This window comes from Thunnus maccoyii, chromosome 3 (assembly GCF_910596095.1).
Source record: "Thunnus maccoyii chromosome 3, fThuMac1.1, whole genome shotgun sequence".
NCBI classification, from domain to species: Eukaryota; Metazoa; Chordata; class Actinopteri; order Scombriformes; family Scombridae; genus Thunnus; species Thunnus maccoyii.
The window spans coordinates 2268128-2288840 of record NC_056535.1 but is presented as its reverse complement, the minus strand read 5'-3'; the positions used below and the strand labels follow the sequence as shown (position 1 = coordinate 2288840).

General features: G+C 41.1%; 2 protein-coding genes across 4 annotated transcripts; one reads left to right on the top strand and one right to left on the bottom strand.

Moving 5' to 3' along the window:
- Positions 1-179: 179 nt before the first annotated feature.
- LOC121893954 (probable transmembrane reductase CYB561D1) lies at positions 180-8785 on the top strand. 2 transcript variants are annotated; one of them, XM_042406176.1, is made up of 4 exons: positions 180-592; positions 699-1038; positions 2313-2350; positions 4927-8785. In XM_042406176.1, the coding sequence occupies exons 2-4, from the start codon at positions 882-884 to the stop codon at positions 5431-5433; spliced, it is 702 nt and encodes a 233-aa protein (XP_042262110.1). In that variant the 5' UTR covers positions 180-592; positions 699-881; the 3' UTR covers positions 5434-8785. The 2 variants fall into 2 exon arrangements, with proteins under 2 accessions (XP_042262110.1, XP_042262109.1); XM_042406175.1 differs by having other exon boundaries at positions 180-1038.
- A 1365-nt stretch (positions 8786-10150) lies between these two features.
- zbtb40 (zinc finger and BTB domain containing 40) lies at positions 10151-20301 on the bottom strand. 2 transcript variants are annotated; one of them, XM_042406173.1, is made up of 12 exons: positions 20123-20301; positions 18994-19183; positions 17301-17734; positions 16958-17151; positions 16323-16536; positions 15781-16185; positions 15320-15526; positions 14968-15132; positions 13347-13561; positions 13020-13176; positions 11697-11938; positions 10151-10666 (listed from the first exon to the last, which is right to left on the bottom strand). In XM_042406173.1, the coding sequence occupies exons 2-12, from the start codon at positions 19143-19145 to the stop codon at positions 10451-10453; spliced, it is 2601 nt and encodes an 866-aa protein (XP_042262107.1). In that variant the 5' UTR covers positions 19146-19183; positions 20123-20301; the 3' UTR covers positions 10151-10450. The 2 variants fall into 2 exon arrangements, with proteins under 2 accessions (XP_042262107.1, XP_042262106.1); XM_042406172.1 differs by having other exon boundaries at positions 19925-20300.
- Between the last annotated feature and the right edge of the window lie 412 nt (positions 20302-20713).

The window sequence follows — 20713 nt, the reverse complement described above, 5'->3', positions numbered from 1 at the left end:
CCAGTTCCATCTCCCTGGTTTATATGGAGCCCTTGGTGCTAGTCTGTGCCTTTCATAATGACATTACATGACTACTTATCATTCATTATAATACACGAGGCACAAACTTTGCTTAATGTTATCAGCAGGTCACTATAGAGAGAAACAACCGTCATGTGGCTGATCAGGAAATGGAAATGAAGAATCTCACTTCTCACACTCTTCGGCGTAGATTCAAACCAGGAAGTGAAACGAAAACACGAACTATCATCAGCAGAGACGTTTACAAGTTTGCAACCTTGATGATTTTGTGTCACTATGTGAGCGACAGCCTGTCAAACGGCCGGGACTTTGTTTTCAGATGATGTGTGGGAGATGTTCAAACAAGTCGACAACAAGCTGTCAGGCTGCTGCTGCAGCTGATATCATGGCTGTTATTATAAGGTCTTATTATACATCCATGGCTGATGTCCAGCCGCCGTCCTGCTGCTGCTGCTCATGTTTCTGCATGTCATTCGGTGTCTGACCTACATGTTTAATCCACAGGACTGGATTTGACTCGGAGGGATTACAGTCATTTGTATCGTCAAATTATCCTAAACTACGACCGGAAGTTAGTTTTTCCCTTCTACCACATTGAACAGCATCTTTCAATCAATATATTTATTTGAGCGTCCCCGTTACACATTTATATAATGCACTTTTTATTTTTTGATTAGGCTGGGATAACCTTGTCGCGAATAACTACAAACCGGAAGTACAATGTTGTGGTTGCGTGTAGCTTGACTACAGTCATGTACATCTGGCCGCCTGTTCGAGTCTGTTCCTCCTTCTTAACTCAGTAAGTATGGCGCTCGTGCAGAGTCCCAGCAGCACACGCGCCGTAGGAGCCGGCAGACAGCATGCGGGCTGATGTGGAGTACAGCCCGGTGGGCGAGGGGCTGGGGATGCGGGACTTCTGGCTGTATGTGTGGATGCGGAGGGCGGCGGTGATAGCGGCTCATGTCACTGGCCTGGGCCTGAGCCTCATCATCTCCCTGCTGTCAAGACCCGGAACCAGTGAGTGCAGACATGGATTTATCACCTGCTTTAGCCATTAAATCCAAATTATTTTCTATTTAAACCGCCACGGTTGGTACAGGATTAGTGCAATAGAGTTTACAGCAATTTAAGCAGGGGTTTCTTTATTGGGGCTCTAGTGATTACTTGTTTTTTGTTTGGTTTAAGCATTACTAATGTGAATAAACCATTTAAATGTAATGCACTTTATATTTAATAGCAAAATTAGCCTCTAGCATTAGCATTAGCCTCTTCATACAGCCTTAAACTTTGTCAAGTTTTCATATTTTTAAAGACTAGTTCCCATGTCTCAGTGAATTTAATAGGCTAAATTTAGCAATCCGAAATGTATAATATACTAGAGCAGAGCCTGTTAGAAACGGGCTGATTCTTGGTGTCCAGTAATGCTGTTGGCAGCTGTCTGGAGAACCAAACAGCCTCACACTGGACACTGCACGTCCTTCAGTCCTCAGCAATACACCTGCCAGGTGTGAAGTCGATCGGATGAATAGTTGTCGAGAAAAAACGAAGGACAGACAGACAGACAGACTGCTTCCTTCATAGTTAGATACATTTAATAAAGTAATGCAAACTTCATGTATTCTTCTCCCTGATACATCTGAAGGATTCACTGGATCAATGTTTGTAGTATTTATCACAGTTTAGGATATTTATTATGTGTAGTACTGCTGTAATATTACTCTGGAGACTTGTAATTGTGTAGGTATGTGTAGTATTTCTACTCATTTCTATTAGAGTAGAAAGTAATCATTTTCATTATCAATTCATCTATGATATTTTTTCAAACATGAATCATTTCTAACTGTCAAATTTACAATGAGGTGAAACAGAGAAAAACTGTTTCTAGTCCTAACATTTGAGAAGCTGGGACCAGTGACTGACTGGTATATGTGATTGATAAACAACATTGTTGTTTATCAATTACATATGTGACAAACAACACACTCTTATCAAGTTATTTTCTCAGTCAATTAAGACAATCAGAGTTAAAATACAGTATTGTGTGATCTGCTCCCACTCTGTCCTTTAGCTGTCATATCAGGTTCTTCATTTTGGATCATTTGATAGTCATTTATAATTTTCTTGAAAGCAATAGAAACTGGTTCAGAAACAAAAGTTAGAGGGAGCCTTACTGTAGACCTACAACAATTAGTTTTGTGAATCATGCAACAGTTTTGTGATGAATGAATCGATAACATCCATGAACATTCTGTTAGTCTCAGATTGCTTAGCGCTGTTTCTCTTTGTTGCAGGTCTGTTCTCTTGGCATCCAGTATGCATGTCTGTTGCAGTAAGTTTATTGTCTATATATGACTTCACTTTCTCCATCTCTTTCCTTCTCTTACACACACACACACCTGTCATTTTTACTGTGACTAAACCTGACAGTGCTTTAGGATCTGCGTTCAGTTTGTGCTCAGCTTTTATCAGTTTAATTTGAAATGATCCTTATATCGTCATTATAGATGATCAGTTAGTACAAACATATAACATTCTAAAATCATCAGTGAGATGCAGATGTATACTTTTTAAACATGTAGCTATTGTACATAGTGGAGGAAGTGCATTGCATTCACCAAAGAAACAATAATATGAGCTGATTTTTTGTAACTATGATTTACATGTTTCATAATTACAATTTAGCATTTCTTACCTATGACAAAATAATGCAAACTGACATCAAAAGAAGTGAAAAAGCCGCACAACTCTGAATTTATTGAACAGATGAAGATCAACATTCCAGCACACTGCCTTCTTTAGGATAAATACACAACAATCTATCCTGAAGAAGACTGTGTGCTGAAAGCTTGATTAGTTGAATCCACTGCTTCTCCTGTTGAAGATAAAGAACTAGTGCTGCAACTAACAGTTATTTTCATTTTCAATTATTATGTCATTTTAATAATCATTTAGTGTACAAAACATCAGAAAACAATTTAAAAAAAGCCTAATCACAATTTCCCAGAGCTAAAGGTGACGACTATAAATCTTGTTTTGTCCAACCAGAAAACCCAAAGATATGAATTTTACAATAATGTCAAGAAAAGGAAAAAAACATCAACACTTTGGCTTTTTTGCTTCTGATATGACTCTCATGATTCACCAATTATCATATTAGTTGCTACTTAATTTTCGGTCAACTAATGAGTGAAGTGGTTAATCGTTCTAGCTCTATACTATAAACCCTCCTCACTCCCAGTGTGAGCGCAGGGGAGAAATGGAAGCATCTGCCAAATGAATGTAATCTAATGTAACAATTATAAGTAGAAAGTGTCATGTTACTATCTGCTTTGATGTCCTCCGTTTTAGACATTTGGAGATGTAAAAACCATGTAGTCATGTAGATGAATTATCATTAGGAATGATACAACAGTTTGGTGTCTTCAGTAATGATTAACACACATACAGCTTCAGTCAGGATGTAAAGAAGCTGATTACATTTAGATTAGAAAGAAATGACATCAAATTAATAACAGAATAAACCATGCCAGTTGAATATGAACTCTCCCGTCAGCTCTCCACATATCTTCACCTTCACGCCCTCTAGTCGTCGTGTCTCCATCCCTCTTTCCACTGTGAATAATAGATAGGAAGGGTTGGGAGGAGGGAGTGGTAACACTGACGACTGTGTTGCATCACTGCGTCAGCTATTGTGTTACAAACTGACCTAGAATATGTTGGTGAGCGCAGCTTTTCACACTGAAACGGCTTCTTCTGCGAGTCACGACAGTACAGCGTGATGAGTCAGTTGTCCCAGCGGTATGTCAGCAGTATGTCAGCCGTGATAACTCACCGTACAAACATCACAACTATTTCTCCCTTTCAGCTGCAAATCTTTGATTGACGTCACACCTTTTCTTTCACAGAAATGAATTCAAAGCACATACAATAGAAGGCTATTTATAACCTCACTGTGTCACACACACACACACACACACACTCACTAGAGTTAAACTGATTTATTGGGATGATAGTCTTTTTTATTAAAAATGACATATCATCAAAACCCCAGTCTCAGCATAAAGTCTGTTTGTAACCCTTAGGGTTAGGGTTAGAGGGTTAGGGTTAGGGGGTTAGGGTTAGGGTTAGGGTTAGGGGTTAGGGGTTATGGGTTAGGGGTTAGGGTTAGGGTTAGGGTTAGGGTTAGGGGTTAGGGTTAGGGTTAGGGTTAGGGGTTAGGGTTAGGGTTAGGGGGTTAGGGTTAGGGGGTTAGGGTTAGGGTTAGGGTTGTTTGTTATTTTTCTACCATTATCATACAACAGCTGTCCCCTCTGATATGGAAAGGTAGTTTTTTTTTGATTGACATTCAAACAGACCAACCACTGACAGTTGCTTTGGCAGAAAGTTATGCAACAGTCGATTCTGTATCAGTGCAACCAGACAGACCTACTGTATGTGAAACTGTTTATTACAACTCAACCCTCAACGGTTCAGGGGTTTAATGATATGTATGTTTGTACAATGATGCAAACATACTGTAATAATACTGATTTCTGATTGGCTGGCAGGTGTCTGATAAAATCATATATTGGGACATCTCGCAGAATAAACACTGTTCTAAATTACTGATCAAATTCACTAATTTCCGGTCACTGTAGTTTTAACCTGACCTAATCTTATCTATTATCTAATCTAAGCTAATTATCCTTAAAATCCTCACTGGTGAATCATACCACACTATTAGCTAAATGTCACCAAGCCACAATGATCTCCCAGTATTAGAAAATACGCCTCAACCTCATCCATGATGTTCTTACATGGGAACACCTCTTTTTATATCCATTTACTTATACTTGCTCAAAATAATGACATGTTTGGGGTTTGTTTGTTTTTTTACCACATTTCTTTCTTTTCATCCTCCTCCAGTACTGCCTGTGTATGACTGAAGGCATCCTCCTCTTCTCAGCTGAAGGATCCCCCTTCTGCTTCAAGTCTCGGAAGGGTAAAGTCCGTCTCCATTGGTTCTGCCAGGCTCTGGTCCTGATAGTTGCGGCTACTGGGCTTGGCTTCATGGTGGCCAGCAAGAACGTGTCAGAGCGCCCCCACCTGGTCACCTGGCACAGCCTGTTGGGCATCTGCACATTGGCAGCCACCCTGATCCAAGCGGCCTGTGGTGTCTGCGTCATCTTCCCCAAGCTGCTGCGTCTGACCTTACCTACACAGAGGTTGAAGCTGTACCACGCCACCTGCGGCCTAGTGGTCTACCTGCTGGCCATGGTGACTGTGATGTCAGCCATGTTCTCAGACTGGTTCCAGGCTACCGTTAAAGGGGTGGCATGGTGGGCCTTCCTCCTGCTGCCCCTCTTTCCTGCCCTGGTGGTGATGAATCAGATCACTAATGGCTACCTGCCCCGCAAGAAGATCACCAGCTAGGAGGCACAGAGGATGAGATTGTATTTACACCGTGGCCATAGTGGATTGATGTTGTACTCAGAGGGCCAGACACTCAAAATCAAAGGCTAAAGCAGCATTTGAAGATGAAATCATTAATGCAAACTGCTTTATATACTAGTAGTCTCACAGACAGAAGAAGAACATGAAAATACAAGTGTCTGTCTTCAAACACAGGTTTCTCAAGGGAAGGCTTGAAGCCTGGAATCTAGTTTTACTGCTTGCCGCCATCTGTGTCAGTTACTGGAGCCAGAAAATCCTGATTAGGTAAAGGGATGTGGTCTTGGTGGCACTGAGTCCCAACATGCAAAACTCAAAACACCACAGTTGATTTTGATCATTTGTGCCCTCTAATGATCAATTTGTATTCTTGAATTAAGAATGCAATATGTTTTCATGAGTTTATACCTCATTTTCAACTGTTATCATGTTAGTTATCACATTTATTCCATTTGATTAATGATTGAAGCAATTTGAGGAATAAATTAATTTGAGGGTACAAATTACACATTTTTGGGCAGAAGTTATTCATTTGAGGGCACAAATGACTAAGTTGTGTGCTTCAAAAATGTCAAATTTTCAAAAATGTTACCCCTGATACCTCTTGAACTTCACACACTTCAATACACTCAGGAGAGAGCCAGCATCTATCAGGCCAGTAGAATCACTGCAGCTCAAAACATTTGGTGTCCTCAAGCTGCAACTCCTGTTGAAATGAGAAACACAAGAGGGATGACACTATGCACAGTATGTGAATCGCCATGCTCCAATGTGCACCACAGGACACATGGGGTATGCTCATCAATCCGACAAACTGCTGGAGGCAGAGCTGAGCTGGTCTACATCTCTGCAATTGAACTACTTTCATCTGTTGCCTCTCCAGAGGAATATTTGCACTACATATGCAGTGAAAGCAAAAGAGACTCTTTGTGAAGGGATATAAAGCAGCGACTGCTGTTTAGTTAAACACTGAATGTGTTAGGAGGCAGCTTCTGCAATGAAGGTGCTGTGGTTGATTATATACCAGCCTGTAAATTGTATTTATTTATTCATTTATGATATTTTTGTGTTGTGTCTGTCTTGTCTGCTTACAGGTGCTACATGGAGCCTTTAGCACTAAAACTCCACAAATATACAATATTTTTCATACTTAAAGCGGATGAATATGTGTAATGCGTACATGGACATCTGCAGTGATGAACCCACAAAGAATAATCACAAACCCTGCAGATTTTGCAAAGCTTTTTTAGCCTCTTTAGCTCATTGTTTTGGCTTTATGGCACATTTACTGTGGAGTCGTCTCAGTACCTTCATCAGTCAGCAGACGGTTGCCTCAGCAAAAAGCTTTGATAGATAGATCCACCGTCTCCAAAACAGATGGACATAGTTAGCTAGCTGGTCAAGACAGTGGAATATCTAGCTGCTAAAGACATTTTTCTCAGGAGTTAATGGAAACCAGAACAGATGAGCAGAAAAATTACTCCAATTGAATGCTAATGTTGCTCTGTCTGCTGGACACAGAGCAACAGTTGCTAACCTGTTAGCTATAACTGTTATTCTTTCCTCTGGTGTTCACAAAAATCAGTTTTGCAGCTTTAATAGAGAATGGCCACAAGAATTAATACAATAGTTGTAAACAAATGACACCATTGAATAGAGTATTGTGAGCTACACTGAGCCTCATGGTCCAAGTTTTTTTTTTGATAAGGGCACATGTATCATTACAGAAAGCAATAAGGTTCATGGGAAATGTGCTCTTAATTAGTACAACATTAGCATTAGCATGATCGGCGGAACGGTTTCCTCACTGAGGCCTTTAATTGATTACACAAATGATATACTATTGTCATTGACGTGACAGATAAACTGTATGCAGAGCTACATGTAGCACCTCTGGTTCATCAACTTTTTGTTTTTTTTCAGTGTGTACATGTGACATTTAGCATTCTGTCTTTTATGTGGCTATCTGTTAGCCGTGTTCTTTGTGATTTTTTGCCTATGTAAACAGTGAATGAATGTGCACTCGCTCTTGTGTTGCTTTGTCAAACAAAGGCAAAGGTACAAGCTTTCCTCTAGCAAAGATGTCATCAGTCAGTCCCTCCAGGAACCAAACTAACGCAAATTAATCCAATCCCTTCATTAATTGAAAGAGTTTAACACTTTGTCCTGTCCTCTCAATACCTCTGAAAACAGTCACATGAGAAGACTTCAAAACTGAACCAATCACAGCACTTTTCCATCCAAGTCAGATCAAGCCAAGGGCAAATTCATCAAAACTTGGTCTCAGCAAACCGGCATCCTTATAAATAAGCATCTGAAGTCATCTTCCTCGGCAGAGATTAAGATCCTGCCCATTTTTAACCATCAAACTAATCATCTGATGCACATGGAGCTTGTTGGGAGAGCTACAGCCTGGAAGCAAGTACTACCTGACAGGCTGAATTCAGGGCAAATAAAAGTCCCAGATAGCACAAAGAAGGTGCTTTGCAGTTTTGCAGAAAAGCAGCTGCAGATTCTATTATTTCAGGCGCAATAATCAGGACGACACTCTGGGAGACCCTGGTGGGACAGATTAACATGAACTATTTTTAAATTCTGGAGCAAACCTGATGCACAAAGACCGACTGGATGTACTGATCCTCCAGCACCTTGTCTCAACTTTGTCTTAATCACTACTAGGCAGCCCATACAAATACAAATCAGTAGTTTCCTTTTTGACATAATACTTAGCTCATTATAGATCATTGCATGGCTTTAAGACAGCAAACATATTAAGGTTCTTCTAAAGCACTCATCAATGTAGAATGCACTTAATAATGGGAAATTGTAAGAGAAATCAGGCAATATTAGACCTTCTCTGTTTAGTCTGACATTTTGACTGTTCCTTCAGCTTTTGTTTATGGTTTTCAATCTGGTTTCAGATGGATGAAAATCATTTAATGCAATGAATGTACACAATTGGAAAGTATTTTTTTAATGTTCTTTTTAAGTCAAAATTTTCTTGATAAAATAGTGGAAAGTAAAATTCCAGAAACTGTGTGAATTTTCTAATTAAACTCTCACCTTTTGGAGACCTGTGTAATCTTTCGCCTTAGAATTTATTCTTCCCTTCATCAAATGTCATGAATATACTCTGATATCCTACTGAGCACAACTCGCTCACAGATAAATGTATTGTTGGTTCAGTTTACTACTCAGGACTTTGCTGTATGAGCCTGTGCTGTGTGTTAGTGGGATGATCAGAGTGGAGGTTGTGAGGTTTGTACTTACCCCATTCTTGCCAGCAGGTTGCTGCCTGTGAACCTTCTCTAATAAACAAATACATACATTTGAATTTTGATCATGTGTTTTTATTCATAATGAGACAAATCCACCTTAATAACAGAATCTTTAAAAAAAAAAAACAAGCTGTACTGGTGATGAACCATCTCTAGTATTTGTTTTGATGGTGTGATTTCATGTTCCTGTGTGACTGAAGTAGCAAATGTGGTCAAAAAGTGACACGTCAAATGTTTCAGATTGAGATAAACAGGACTTGTCAGAAAATAAATAATTTTTCACTGATATTTAACAATCATACAGAAAGAAATCCAGTGTAGAACAGACAGTGATACCAGTTTGTACACCTACAGGAGCAGAGAACAGCCACAACATGCTACCTTCATGTTCCGGCTTCATACTTTTAAAGGATAAGGCTGGGAATATTCTGTGTTTCTAGCCATGCTAATCTGTTAGTCGTTCAGCTGACAATAATATTCCAGACTGAAATATCTTTTGGTGATCCTCTGACTTTTCATCTAAGACAAACATTAAGTCAAGATTTGAATGTGTCCAGTACTTTGGTTTATGATAAACTGGCTGCAAAACTAAACACATTCCTATGAGCCGGTGGGTTTGTAGCTAATTAGCAAATGCTTAGCATGCTAACACACTAAATGAATTTGTTCAGGTAAACATAATCCCTGCTTAACATCAGCATGTTAGCATTGTCATTGTGACTATGTTTGTATGCTTACATGAGCATTTAGCCCAAAGCCTATCAAAGCCTTATATATCTTCTCCCTGTGCTGTAGACCTCCAGTTTGACCACTATTAAAACTATTAAAAACACATCAATGAGTCACACTTTTGAACACACACACTAGTTTATTTTGACTCAATCCCTCAAACACCGCCCTGCTGCCACAAAGTAGTGCACCAACTGTGTATTAATCCTCAGCTGAAAACAGTCCCCAACAAAAATGTTTGCTGAAAACTAAAATGCCCACCTGTTTTAGGAAATTACTGAACTTTTTTCAAAAATGAGATGAAATATTTATGTGTTTCATCATTTGTGTCTTCAGTGTGGGCTAAGAGCCACAGACAGGGTAGGGGAGACAGAGTTTTAGAGGCGGATTAACAAATTGTTGGTATTTTTGTGGAATTGTTTCAAGTATAAAATAATGCAAGCCTTCTCCTTTAATGACCACGCTTAAATTATGAAAAAACAAAAGCAAAACATGACCACATCTCACATTCTTCATCAGTGAGTAGAGTACCATTGTGGTTGAATTGCTGTTTCCAAGGTCAAGAACTTTCATGTTCTTCTTATCGCCAGATCCTCACCTTTAAAAAACTATAAATCCACATTACATCTCCAGAAGTTGTTGAAAGGCATTCTGGGAAGTGTAGTAACTGAAGCAGAAATAGACAAGGCAGCCTGGGGGAGCTCATATTTATTTTTCTGCTTTTGTGTTTGGTGTTAGACTTTCAGTGCTCTTTGGGGACATCCCATATAAACCAACCTGGGTTTCTGTATATAATTTACAGTGAAATTCACATTCACCACATGTATTTACAACTGCAACACTAAATCTTTTCTGGTGGACTAAACATGGACTTGGCTTGTGAATGATGTCAGTTTAGCCTGAGTTGTAGTTGCGTTAATGACCAGAAAAGATAATAAAACCATAAAACTGCTCAGTGTTCAGAGTGATCCTCCAAGGGTCAAAGTTCATAGTTAAGAGTCAGGACCTGATTGTTTGTCCTCGCAGATGAAGGTGACAGAGCTGTTCAGGAGGTCATACATGTTGACTTCCACCACTTCCGCTGATGAACTGCCCTCCCTTCCACCTGCCAGAGCCACAAACACCTGCTGGGCGGCTGCCAGCTGTGACTGCTCCTCAGAGATAGCTGACTCCGCCCCCTCGTCACCTGTCGGATCTGTTGAGATCACCTGATTGGACAGAGAAGACAGGTTTGAAATATACAGGTTTGATCTGCTACACTGCTCTCTGCTGGGTGAAACTTTTTGCGCTTTGGCCACACCCCCAGGAAGTGATGTCAGAGCAGGGTTCCCATCTACTGTCAAAGGCAAAACGGCTATCGTGACATCATTAATGAGGTTTGGTCAGATGCTTGAAAGATGCTTTTACACCTGGAATAATTCTCTGTTTGCATCTGAAGATCAGCTACATTTTTGTCAGTGTATATTCTGATGAGATGATATTTAGATACTGATTACATCATAACACCAGGTGAAAATGGAGAATTAATCGACATGTACTGTAGTTCATGTCATACACTGCAATGTAAAACACAGACAAAACTGTGTTAACTGGTTATATAGATTCAGTATTCACTTGTTGTCTGTTCTACTATCTGAGGCATTATTAGAATACCGCTTAAAGTTGTTTTTTTATTATGGAATAATCTTTTTTTGAATTAATCAATTAAGATTCAAAGGCTAATTTGTCAATTTACTTGTTAAATTTACTTGAGGCTTTGCTAAAATTCTAGTGTGCAATAGAAATAATGATCACTAAAGGAGAAATAATAAGAACAAGAAAAAGAAATATATAAAAATGATGAATATATGTAGTATAATAGTATTAGTATTAAAATGCTAAAGTGAATATTGGCCTGGTGTACATGCTCAAGTAAAAATATATAAGAACAATAATAATAATAATAGATTGATAGATTGATAGATGCACTTGCAGTTTGACATAATGTGCTGTTGTGGTGTCTATGTGTCAATCATCTAGAAAGTCAAGGGTAACTAGACTTTGGTGCAATGTGTAATGTAGAAAGCTGCCAGTGTGCACTCATGTTTCCCCTTCAGGAATGATTTTGAATTGAATACTTTTTCCCATCTGACAGCTGAGGTGAACAATGTTTTTAGAGTATGTAACAGCTGGAGGCTGAAGTGAAGAAGCTTGTAGGAAGCTTGAGTGCACTATGTTTCCCCATCTGAGTTGACTCACTGTGTGGGAGGTGGAGGCCTCCTGCTCCTCCCCGGCCTCCTGCTCCTCTTGTGCCTCCATGTGGCAGGAGAGCAGGTGCTCCTGCAGCTCCAGTTGGGAAGTACAGACCAGGGAGCAGAGGGGGCAGCTGAATGCCTCGCTGCTCTGGCTGACATGCTGGCTGCTGATGTGCTCCTGCAGCTCCTCCTCCCCGCCCAACACAGCCGGGCAGTACAGACAACGCACTGTCGAAGCCGCCGAGCCTGGAGGACAGACGAACAGGGTCAGCAAGGACAGCACAACACACGCTGCTGTTATTTATTCATTTGTACCGCCTTAAGTCACGACAATGAAGGAAATCTTGACCTTCTGCTGTGCAGCTTGGGCCAAATAGTCAAACACAGCCTTCCTCTTTGAACACTTCAAATGATAAGAACACTTTTGGGATGAAATCTCATTCAAAAATCAGATTTTTGAGTTAAGACTAAAAGGACTACTGAGATGCATTTAATTGATCCTAACAGTAAAACCAAACACTTGTGTGTTTTTTACACAGACTTTTAGACTGTGTTTGTCCTAAAGGTGACCTGGTTATTGTCCATCATAACAAAATTGGCAATTTTCAGCTGATTGACCTTTTTTTCAGCACTATTGAATGGGAGGCCAATGAAGGTTTACCTGTGCAGTACAGGCACAGACATGCATTCTGTAATTCATTTACAAATGAAATATCAGCATTTTTTTAAACTCGTTTGTTTGATGTCTGAACTGTACATACAGCTCCTGCAATATAACTAGACTTAAACGTCTGACAGATGTGGAAGGACCTGACACTGTGATCTACAGTGAAAACCAGCCTCTCTACATCATGTTCTCTCTTGAAACTGTGCAAAAAACACTTGACGACTATGAAACTGGGTGTTTTAAAGAAGCTTAGCACATCTGCAAAGAGCCACTGCTGTTATAAAACAATATATTCTGGTTTATATTTGTGTTTGTGAGATAAAAATCTCTCTTGGTCACATTATACAGAAGAATTACATGTGTTTTTGAATTCAAGAGATATGGTATTCAATTAAATTTAAGTGGTTTTATTTATCACCTGTTCTTCTTCTGGTAAAGTTCATTGAACCTCATTTCAGCGGAGGTGTTAATCTGACCTGATTCACAGTTTTTTTTTTGGTCATTACATTTTTATATCTACACTGGATTTCTAAAATGCCTAAAAGTTGAGATGTAGCTCAAAGCTAGATTTCCTTTGGGGTCAGATGATTGATGGTGGAGGTCCAGTTTTGCCCCACAGACCACTATCTACCTCACAATGTGAGCCTGTGCTGTCCTCACCTTGGTGCTCAGCTGCCTGGTGTTTGGCCACGCTGGCAGCGCTGGGGAAGAACTTGAAGCAGACATCACACTGAACCAGGGTCTTGAGCTGCCGGGTGTGGTTAGCAAACACATCGGGGTGGTTGGTCCTGTTGTGGTACCACAAGCCTGACAGTTGCTGTGGCAACAGAGGGAGAGGGAGAGACTTTTACATGAAATATAAAGTACTCTACACTTTTTCATCTCATGTCCCCACAGGAACACATGTGACAATGAGCTGTGAGTGGAGAAGTAATTACCTCAGACTGACCTCAAACCTGTGAAGTCAGTGGAACATTCACATCCTACCTGGTAAGACTTGTTGCACAGGTCACAGCTGAAGGGCTTGGTTCCAGTGTGTGTGGCCTTGTGTTTGTCCAGCAGGGCGGCGCTGGTAAACACCTTGTTGCAGGTGGGACATTTGTGGAACTCCTTCGGGTGGAACTCCTCTATGTGCTGCCGATGCTCCTCCAAAGAAGAGAAGCTGAGACAGCACTTCTGACAGTCATGAGGCTCTGACAAGTCTGACATGAAATGGGAGAAAACATATAATATTATATCTGATCATTCAGGTCTTCTGTTATTATTTTAGTGAGGGTATGAAAATGATTGGAGTGGGGAGGGGGGCTGAATCTTATAAGACCCTTCCCAGCACTATTTATATTTTTGTGGGATCTTTCCCTAGACTTAAAACTGCAACACCCTCCCCCATTATGTCAAAACAAAATATTAATGACAAACATAACTAACTCTTATTACTCTTGTTACAGCCTCAGTGACTGGATCTGACACAGGCAGCAGCTCTGTAGCTTCTGATGGGCTTGAGCCTGAAACAGTTTTTCAACATTATATTCAACATCTTCCAATATTTATTCGATCACATGTCTGAGTATCTGTTACATTCAAACCACTTACATGATGTTCCAAAAAAGTACACGGTTAATATCAAAGCACATATCAATACTGTCAGTAAATGAAAGTTCAGTGCACACTGAGGTGCAGAAGAGAAAGGAAGCTGTGTGCAACACGCTCTCTGAAAGTAACAGAAACTCATAGCCCATTTGGTTTCAGGCACAAAGTGATGTATAAAATCTAAACAGGGCCAGTAACAGGTTGGTTAACTGTTGAAAAATGAACAATTTAGTGTGTGTTTAAATCACCTGAGAAATAAAGATGCTGCATTAATAAACTGATCATTTAACATTCCAAACTGTAAACAGTCACAGTGGCTCATTTTAGTTCACTCATTAGTAGAAGAAGTTGGCGATGTGTGATGCTGAACCAACAACTAATAAATCACTAATTACTCTAAAGATCAACATCTGTTGTGTTTCACTAAGCTGACATATCTCTTCTACTCAGTACTGGTTGATTTTAAAGAGAAAATAATGATCTGAACCAGAGACTGGACTGCTGTCCTTTATGACGTGTAGCACACAGAAGCCATCAAGGCAGATGGCCGCTCACCTAGAGTCCGGTTCTGCTTGAGGTTTCTTCCTGTTAAAGGGGAGTTTTTCCTTGCTTCTGTCACCAAGTGCTAGCTGCTGGGGGAACTGTTGGTAGAGTACAGTCTAGACCTGCTCTATGTGAAAAGTGCCCTGAGATAACTAGATTTATTCATTATTATTATTATATATTTAAATCTGACAAAGACAGAAGGAAATAAAATAAAAAATCAGATGAGAAAAAAAATCAAAGACCCTCCTCTGCTTTAGCAAAAAGGTCAGCAAAAAGAAAAAGTACATAACCCTCCCCTTCTCTGATCCCCCCCTAATCATACAGTCCCTTAGCCCTACACATGCTTTACCTACATCATTACCTGCACTACAAAAAAACTAAGAAAACTATCAAAGTTAAAGAAAAGCCAAAAAATGATGTTGAAAAAGAGAGCAGCAGAAGGTTGTGAGAGGGTGTGGTGGTGTGTTCTTACTGTGGAAGGTGTGCAGGTGGACGGTCAGCCCGCTGGCCTGGCTGTAGCCTTTTCCACATTCCCGACAGACATACGGCCGATCGCCGGTGTGTGTTCGCACGTGGCGTGTCAGCTCAATGGACTGGGCGAAGACAGCCTTGCAATACTGACACACATACATCTTCCCTGAAAATACACACACACACACACACAAAACCCTCAATCTGCAAGGACTGGCACCACCAGTGAGAAGAGATTTCTGCTATTTAAGTGAGGGGATGAACATTCAGATGAACATTTCAAGCTAGCTCACAATACAACATAAACATTTTCTTTGTTACTCTGCGTGTGTGTGAGAGTGTGTGTGTCTTACCCTCAGAGTGTTTCTTCTTGGTGTGGTATGCCAGTGCAGCAGCCACGCTAAAGCTCATGTCACAGTGTTTGCAGTGGTAGGGTTTCTCTCCCGTGTGTAGCCGCATGTGATTCTTTAGAGATGAGTTGGCTCCAAACTTTGCGCCGCATTCCTCGCAAGCAAACGGCTTCTCTTCAAAGTGCTCGGTGCGCTTGTGGTAAATCATACCTGAAATATACGAGGGGAGGGAGAAAAAACATGACAACATGGCACAAGAGGAGAGGAAATTCTATCTGTGTATCACACTTTTACAGTAGGCGAGAGCAGAGAGAATGTAAAAGATCACATTATATAAATAATGAGTCATGTGAGACTCTCAACACGACACCAGCATGTCACCTGCAATTCCAGGTGTAACAGATGAGAGTGGGAAGCCTGATGTGTGTTGCATACAGATGTGGAGAGTACTAGCTCATGTTCACCTGAAGGGTGGGCGAAGGTCCTTCCACAGAGGTCGCAGGCCACCTTCTTCTTGACTCGCGCCGTGTTGCGGTGAGCCTCGGCCCGGTGGCGCTGCAGAGCCCGCTGGTTGGCCAGCTTCTCGGGGCACTGAGGACACTGCTGCTCGCACTCCTGGGACATGGAGCAGCGCTTCACGTGGGCCACCATTCGACACTTGTACGCGAAACCCTTCTTGCACCAGCGACAGGAGTAGGGCTGGGGGGGGGAGGAGGGGGAGGAGGGGGAGGGGGGGGGGGGGGAGGAGGAGTCGGTGGTAGCGTTTACGTCTTTCTCGTCCTCTTCGGTCTCCTCCTTGCTGTTTTCTTCCTCTCCCTCTTCTTTCTGCTTTTCTTCATTGCTGTTACCGTTCTGCTGTTCTGAGTCAGCTGTGAAAAATGGAGAAGGTTCCAACACTGATCTGAACCATCGTCCCTCTCTCAACAACAACAACAGATAAATATGTGACAGCAGTCTATTGACTACAAATGGGTTTAACAACAATTGACTGACTGCCCTGTTTTACCTGCAGTTTGGCTTGTGTCTGGCTCCTGTGTGTTCTTCTCCACCTCCTCCAGCAGAGAGAGCAGTGGTGTGGGGAAGGAGGAAGGAGCTTTCTGTTGGACAGCGCGGAGCAGCTTGAGGAGCGCTCCCTCACTGATCTTCTCCTCCTTCACTCTGCTCATCAGCTTCTCCATCGCTGAGCTGGAATCTGCCTCCTCACAGCACTCACACACAACCTGGCGGGAGCAGAAACGTATCAAATTGTTCACCTTGACTGCTGAGAGAAGCAGGCCTCAATTTGGAACAGGCTTATATTAAAGACAGGTCTTTATTCCTAATCCCACCAGTTTCATTTCATCATAATTTAGTAAGAAGCCTCCCTGTTTTCTGATGATTCAATTTGTGTAATTAATGCCGTTTGGAAAGGAAAGTTAATACTTGTAAAAGGAAAACATGTTGAAGATATAACATTTAAAAAGAGAACTCCCCCGATGTTTGCTGTGTTAGCAGGTGTTGGGGAGTACTAGTGTATATGTGAAAAAAGTAGTTCTAAGTATTTTTGTGTCTCCAGAGGCAGCTGTATGAAACCTGATAAATTGCCTCACAAGTGATGCCAACGATTTCAGGATTTTCCAGGACTGGAGCGACCTGTTCTACCTGTCTCTCCTGTTCATCCAGGCTGCTGTGTGCTGCATGGCTCAACAGCTCCAGGACTGATGGCATGTTGGTGAGGAGCTCTATCAGCTGAGAGGAATGTTCCAGAAGACCACAGGCAGGACCATTGGACACCTCAGCTGCTGTACTGTCATTTTCCTCCTCTACAGTCTCTGAGGATTTGGCTTCTTCAGGACCTGTGGAGAAAGACAGAGAAGCTTTTTGGCTGTGCATTGGCCTAAGAGACTAACACGCAGATTACACCCAGTTACCAGTCTACCATGTCTGTCCATCCACATTTTACTGCAGTCAGAAAGTGTTGACATGGCAACCACCTGCCACTGACCTGAGGACTCAGAGTGTTCCAGACAGGCTTTTTTACATGCTGGTCCCTCTGCGTCTTCACTGTCACCCTGACATTCTTCCCTCTTCAGCTCAGCCTTCGACTGAGTCTCGTCTGAAATCGACTCGTCCTTGTCGGGTGAGGCTGAACCTTCAGGTTTAGTACTCTGGAGTTTGTTGACCAGGGTGAGGGTCGGGGTCTGTGTAGAGGAGACTGGAGCTGGGGGTTGCTGGTTCACAAGGCTGGTGAGGATGTTTTTAAAGCCAACTGCCACGTCGAACATTTGCAGGCTGTCTGCGGCGGCGACGATGCGGCTGACGTTGTGTTTGCCCAGAGGCAGCTTGCCGGTGTAGACCATGTCCAGCAGACAGCCAAACTCCTGCGAAGACACCACAGCTGTGTCGATGGAGATGGTGTCGGAGCCATCCAGGAGAGACCTGACAGAGATAAAGACATTTTTATTTCCTTCCTTATTTTCTATTCCCATTCAACAAACTACTGCTACAAGTCAAAACTCCCTTTTTTTTTTTAACCCATTTGTCTTTACCATTGAATAAATTTGTTAGATAACCAACAGACTAGAGATTACTAGAGGTGACTGGTGACTCTGATCTGGTCTTCTAATGGCACAAAGATACTACATGCCTGCTTATTTTGCCACATACTGCAGTTGGCAAGTGCAGAAAATCAGGCAAATGACATAAGATGAACTGCATGAAAAAAACTTACATGATGTGATTTACCAGCCAGTGTTCACCAAACTGAACTTCACACTTTTAAAGACATTTTTAATACCACATAGAAAACAATTTAATAACCTTTTCACAGTCAGGCAGTGTGGACAATATGGCCTACAATTATTTATTAAACACATGAATTTATTGATATAAGTGGCAGAAAATTGATGGATGGATTGAACGATTACAAAATAACTCAAGTTGATTTAAGTCTTTGCTTGTGTTTTGATGAGCTTGCTAGCTGCTGTAGCTGCAGTGGTGACAGTGTTTGCTACAGATCTGATGTAGTTTATAGATGTAGAACGTCTCCTGACAGCTGCAAACACATTCAGAAAGTTATAACTGATGTTATGGTCTACTACCAGCCATGACATTAGTCGATGTTGTCTGTTTAGTGTGTTTACATTGTCTTTATATTGTAATTTTGTCACCTCAAAAATAAAATGATTTTCCTGAGAGAGAGACACTAATCTGAAAACTGATGAAAAATAGCTATAAATGACAACCGAGGAAAGAGTGGTGCAATCTTGGACTTAAGATAGATATTCTGAAAACAGAAAGTAACTGGAAATGTCTTCACATGGGAAGTTCTCATCTCATTAAACTGATTTAGAAAGGTTTAAATCAGTCCTTTCAAACAGAGTGAAATATTTTTTTGAATGAGCCTGTTTATTTTGACTGAGTTGTTAACAGCAGGTATTTTTATCCTGTTTGATTCTGATTATTAGTGGAACAGCAAGCAGCTAATTATTTTTCCCAAACAAAGGGTTTGTTGCCTATTTTCTGTCTATAAAAGCTGTATTGGAATGCAATGGACAGCCTTAGTATCAGCATGTAAAAAGCATTATTCTAAGTTTTGAAAGGAAAAATAGTCTTCCAACTTGTCTATAAAGACATGACAACTGAAGACCTGCCCTTAAGTGTTTAAAGCTTCTTGCCCAATCCCATACACACCCTACCTGAAGAGCATGCTGGATGCAGCCAGCACCAGTTTATGTGCACGATGAGGACTGTCTCCCACCAGGATGGTGCAGTCACAGAAGTGGCCCTCCTTCCTCAGGGCCCACAGCTGCTGCATCAGCTGGCTGCTGTAGTTGGGTAGCTCCATCATTTTGCTAGATGGTCTGGAGGGGCAGAATGCTCTGCTCTCTTTTGTATGAAGAGAACATCATGTCAAACTCAACATAGAAACTGACAGTTTTTATTCATTCTCAGCAATGAACAAACATTGACAGTGCTGTAAGTAACCTGAATACTGATCAATAATGTGGCTCAAGTGGTAAAATCGCAAACACGTCATACAGAGAAGCGCAAATTGCGTTTCTTTGAAAATTCAGGATATTCTATAGAGGATTATTGGAACAAGGAAAGAAAAGGAAACAAGTCAAGCATTATGTTGGAACTTGTGTAATAAACATGCTTTGTGCGTTGAATGTATGCTGAATATTGAAAGGATCGCAAACATTCAAATAGCTGATGTCCTTTGAGTTGTGTATCTGTATCACTGACTGTATCTAAAGCATATACAGTCTATGATCTGTACCAATAACATCACCGGCATTTATTTTGTTTGAATGGACTTTTGTATGAAAGAGTGGCCTGTCAGGTACTATTTGTAAGCCACTGTGCTTTCGCAACAATACAAGCCAAGCTGCCCGCAGTTTATTAGCAGCTGTCAGGTTTAGTTACTGTTTGATATTATATTTATATAATATACATACACAAGCTAGCCAGCTGTAGCAGGCTGTCCGTCACTAGCTTTAGCTTCGGATGCTAATGTATTCTAGAGAAGGGAACTAATGTTAGATCAGTGAAAGTCATCGGGACATAGGAGCAGTTATACTCTCAATAAACCCCTGACTGCCGCCTCCAGTCACTGGATGTATTTACCTTGAATAATTCAAACGATCCGTCTCTTTATTTAAACTTCTTTGCTGAACAACGCTGGTGTGCGCAATAAAGCTTGGCCGTTTTGAAAATGGCGACAGTCGGTACGGCAAGCAAATGAGGACGGTTCTGTTTCCGGCTAATAGCCGGAGTTAGCCCTTCAAGCTGCACTAATATAAGTATGTCTGGTGATATAGTTACGTTTGTAAATTCATTGAGGGACATGAGGGAATCCGGCTTTTCTCCTTCATCAAAGACGACAGACACGCGGCGGGTTCAACGTGCTGCGTTTCAGCGGGCACGCGGCGCTGTAACAACCGGAAGTAGTTTAGCATGTTATTGGTACAGCTTAATATACTGAAGGTACACAGTATGTTGTAATACAACATTGAACGCGCAATGGGCTTCAGGACTCCTAACATGAAACCCCTGCTCACTATTTCTCAAGTATAACTATTTCGATACTTTTTAAAAAATAGCGTAAACCATTTTCTTTCCACAAAATAGTAAATAAAAGTTGTCTACTACTGAATTTCGATTTAGTTTGACCGAAATAAGATAAAATTATACTTTTATGTACGTTATGTTTGTTGGTTTTGTTTTGTGCTGCTTTGTATGTACCTTGTTCAGTTTTGTGTTGTCACATATGTATATGTATTGTTGAGTCTTGTGCAGTTTCATTTGTATTTTAAAGCACATCTGGTACAGGCATTGCAAACTAGCGCGTAGGCTGTAAATGCTGTGGTATGTGGCTTAAGTTCATGCTCTTTGTCCCTATACAAACAAACATTA

What these genes read in the sequence shown, in the direction of transcription:
- LOC121893954 (XM_042406176.1), top strand. Translation starts at nt 882, where the DNA reads ATGCGGGCTGATGTGGAGTACAGCCCGGTGGGCGAGGGGCTGGGGATG. An exon ending in GCTGTCAAGACCCGGAACCA is followed by an intron (nt 1,039 to 2,312) that starts GTGAGTGCAGAC and finishes TCTTTGTTGCAG; the next exon opens with GTCTGTTCTCTTGGCATCCA. An exon ending in CAGTATGCATGTCTGTTGCA is followed by an intron (nt 2,351 to 4,926) that starts GTAAGTTTATTG and finishes ATCCTCCTCCAG; the next exon opens with TACTGCCTGTGTATGACTGA.
- zbtb40 (XM_042406173.1), bottom strand. Translation starts at nt 19,145, where the DNA reads ATGATGGAGCTACCCAACTACAGCAGCCAGCTGATGCAGCAGCTGTGG. An exon ending in CAAGAAGAAACACTCTGAGG is followed by an intron (nt 15,133 to 15,319) that starts GTAAGACACACA and finishes GTGTATTTTCAG; the next exon opens with GGAAGATGTATGTGTGTCAG. An exon ending in TGTGCAACAAGTCTTACCAG is followed by an intron (nt 13,177 to 13,346) that starts GTAGGATGTGAA and finishes CTGTTGCCACAG; the next exon opens with CAACTGTCAGGCTTGTGGTA.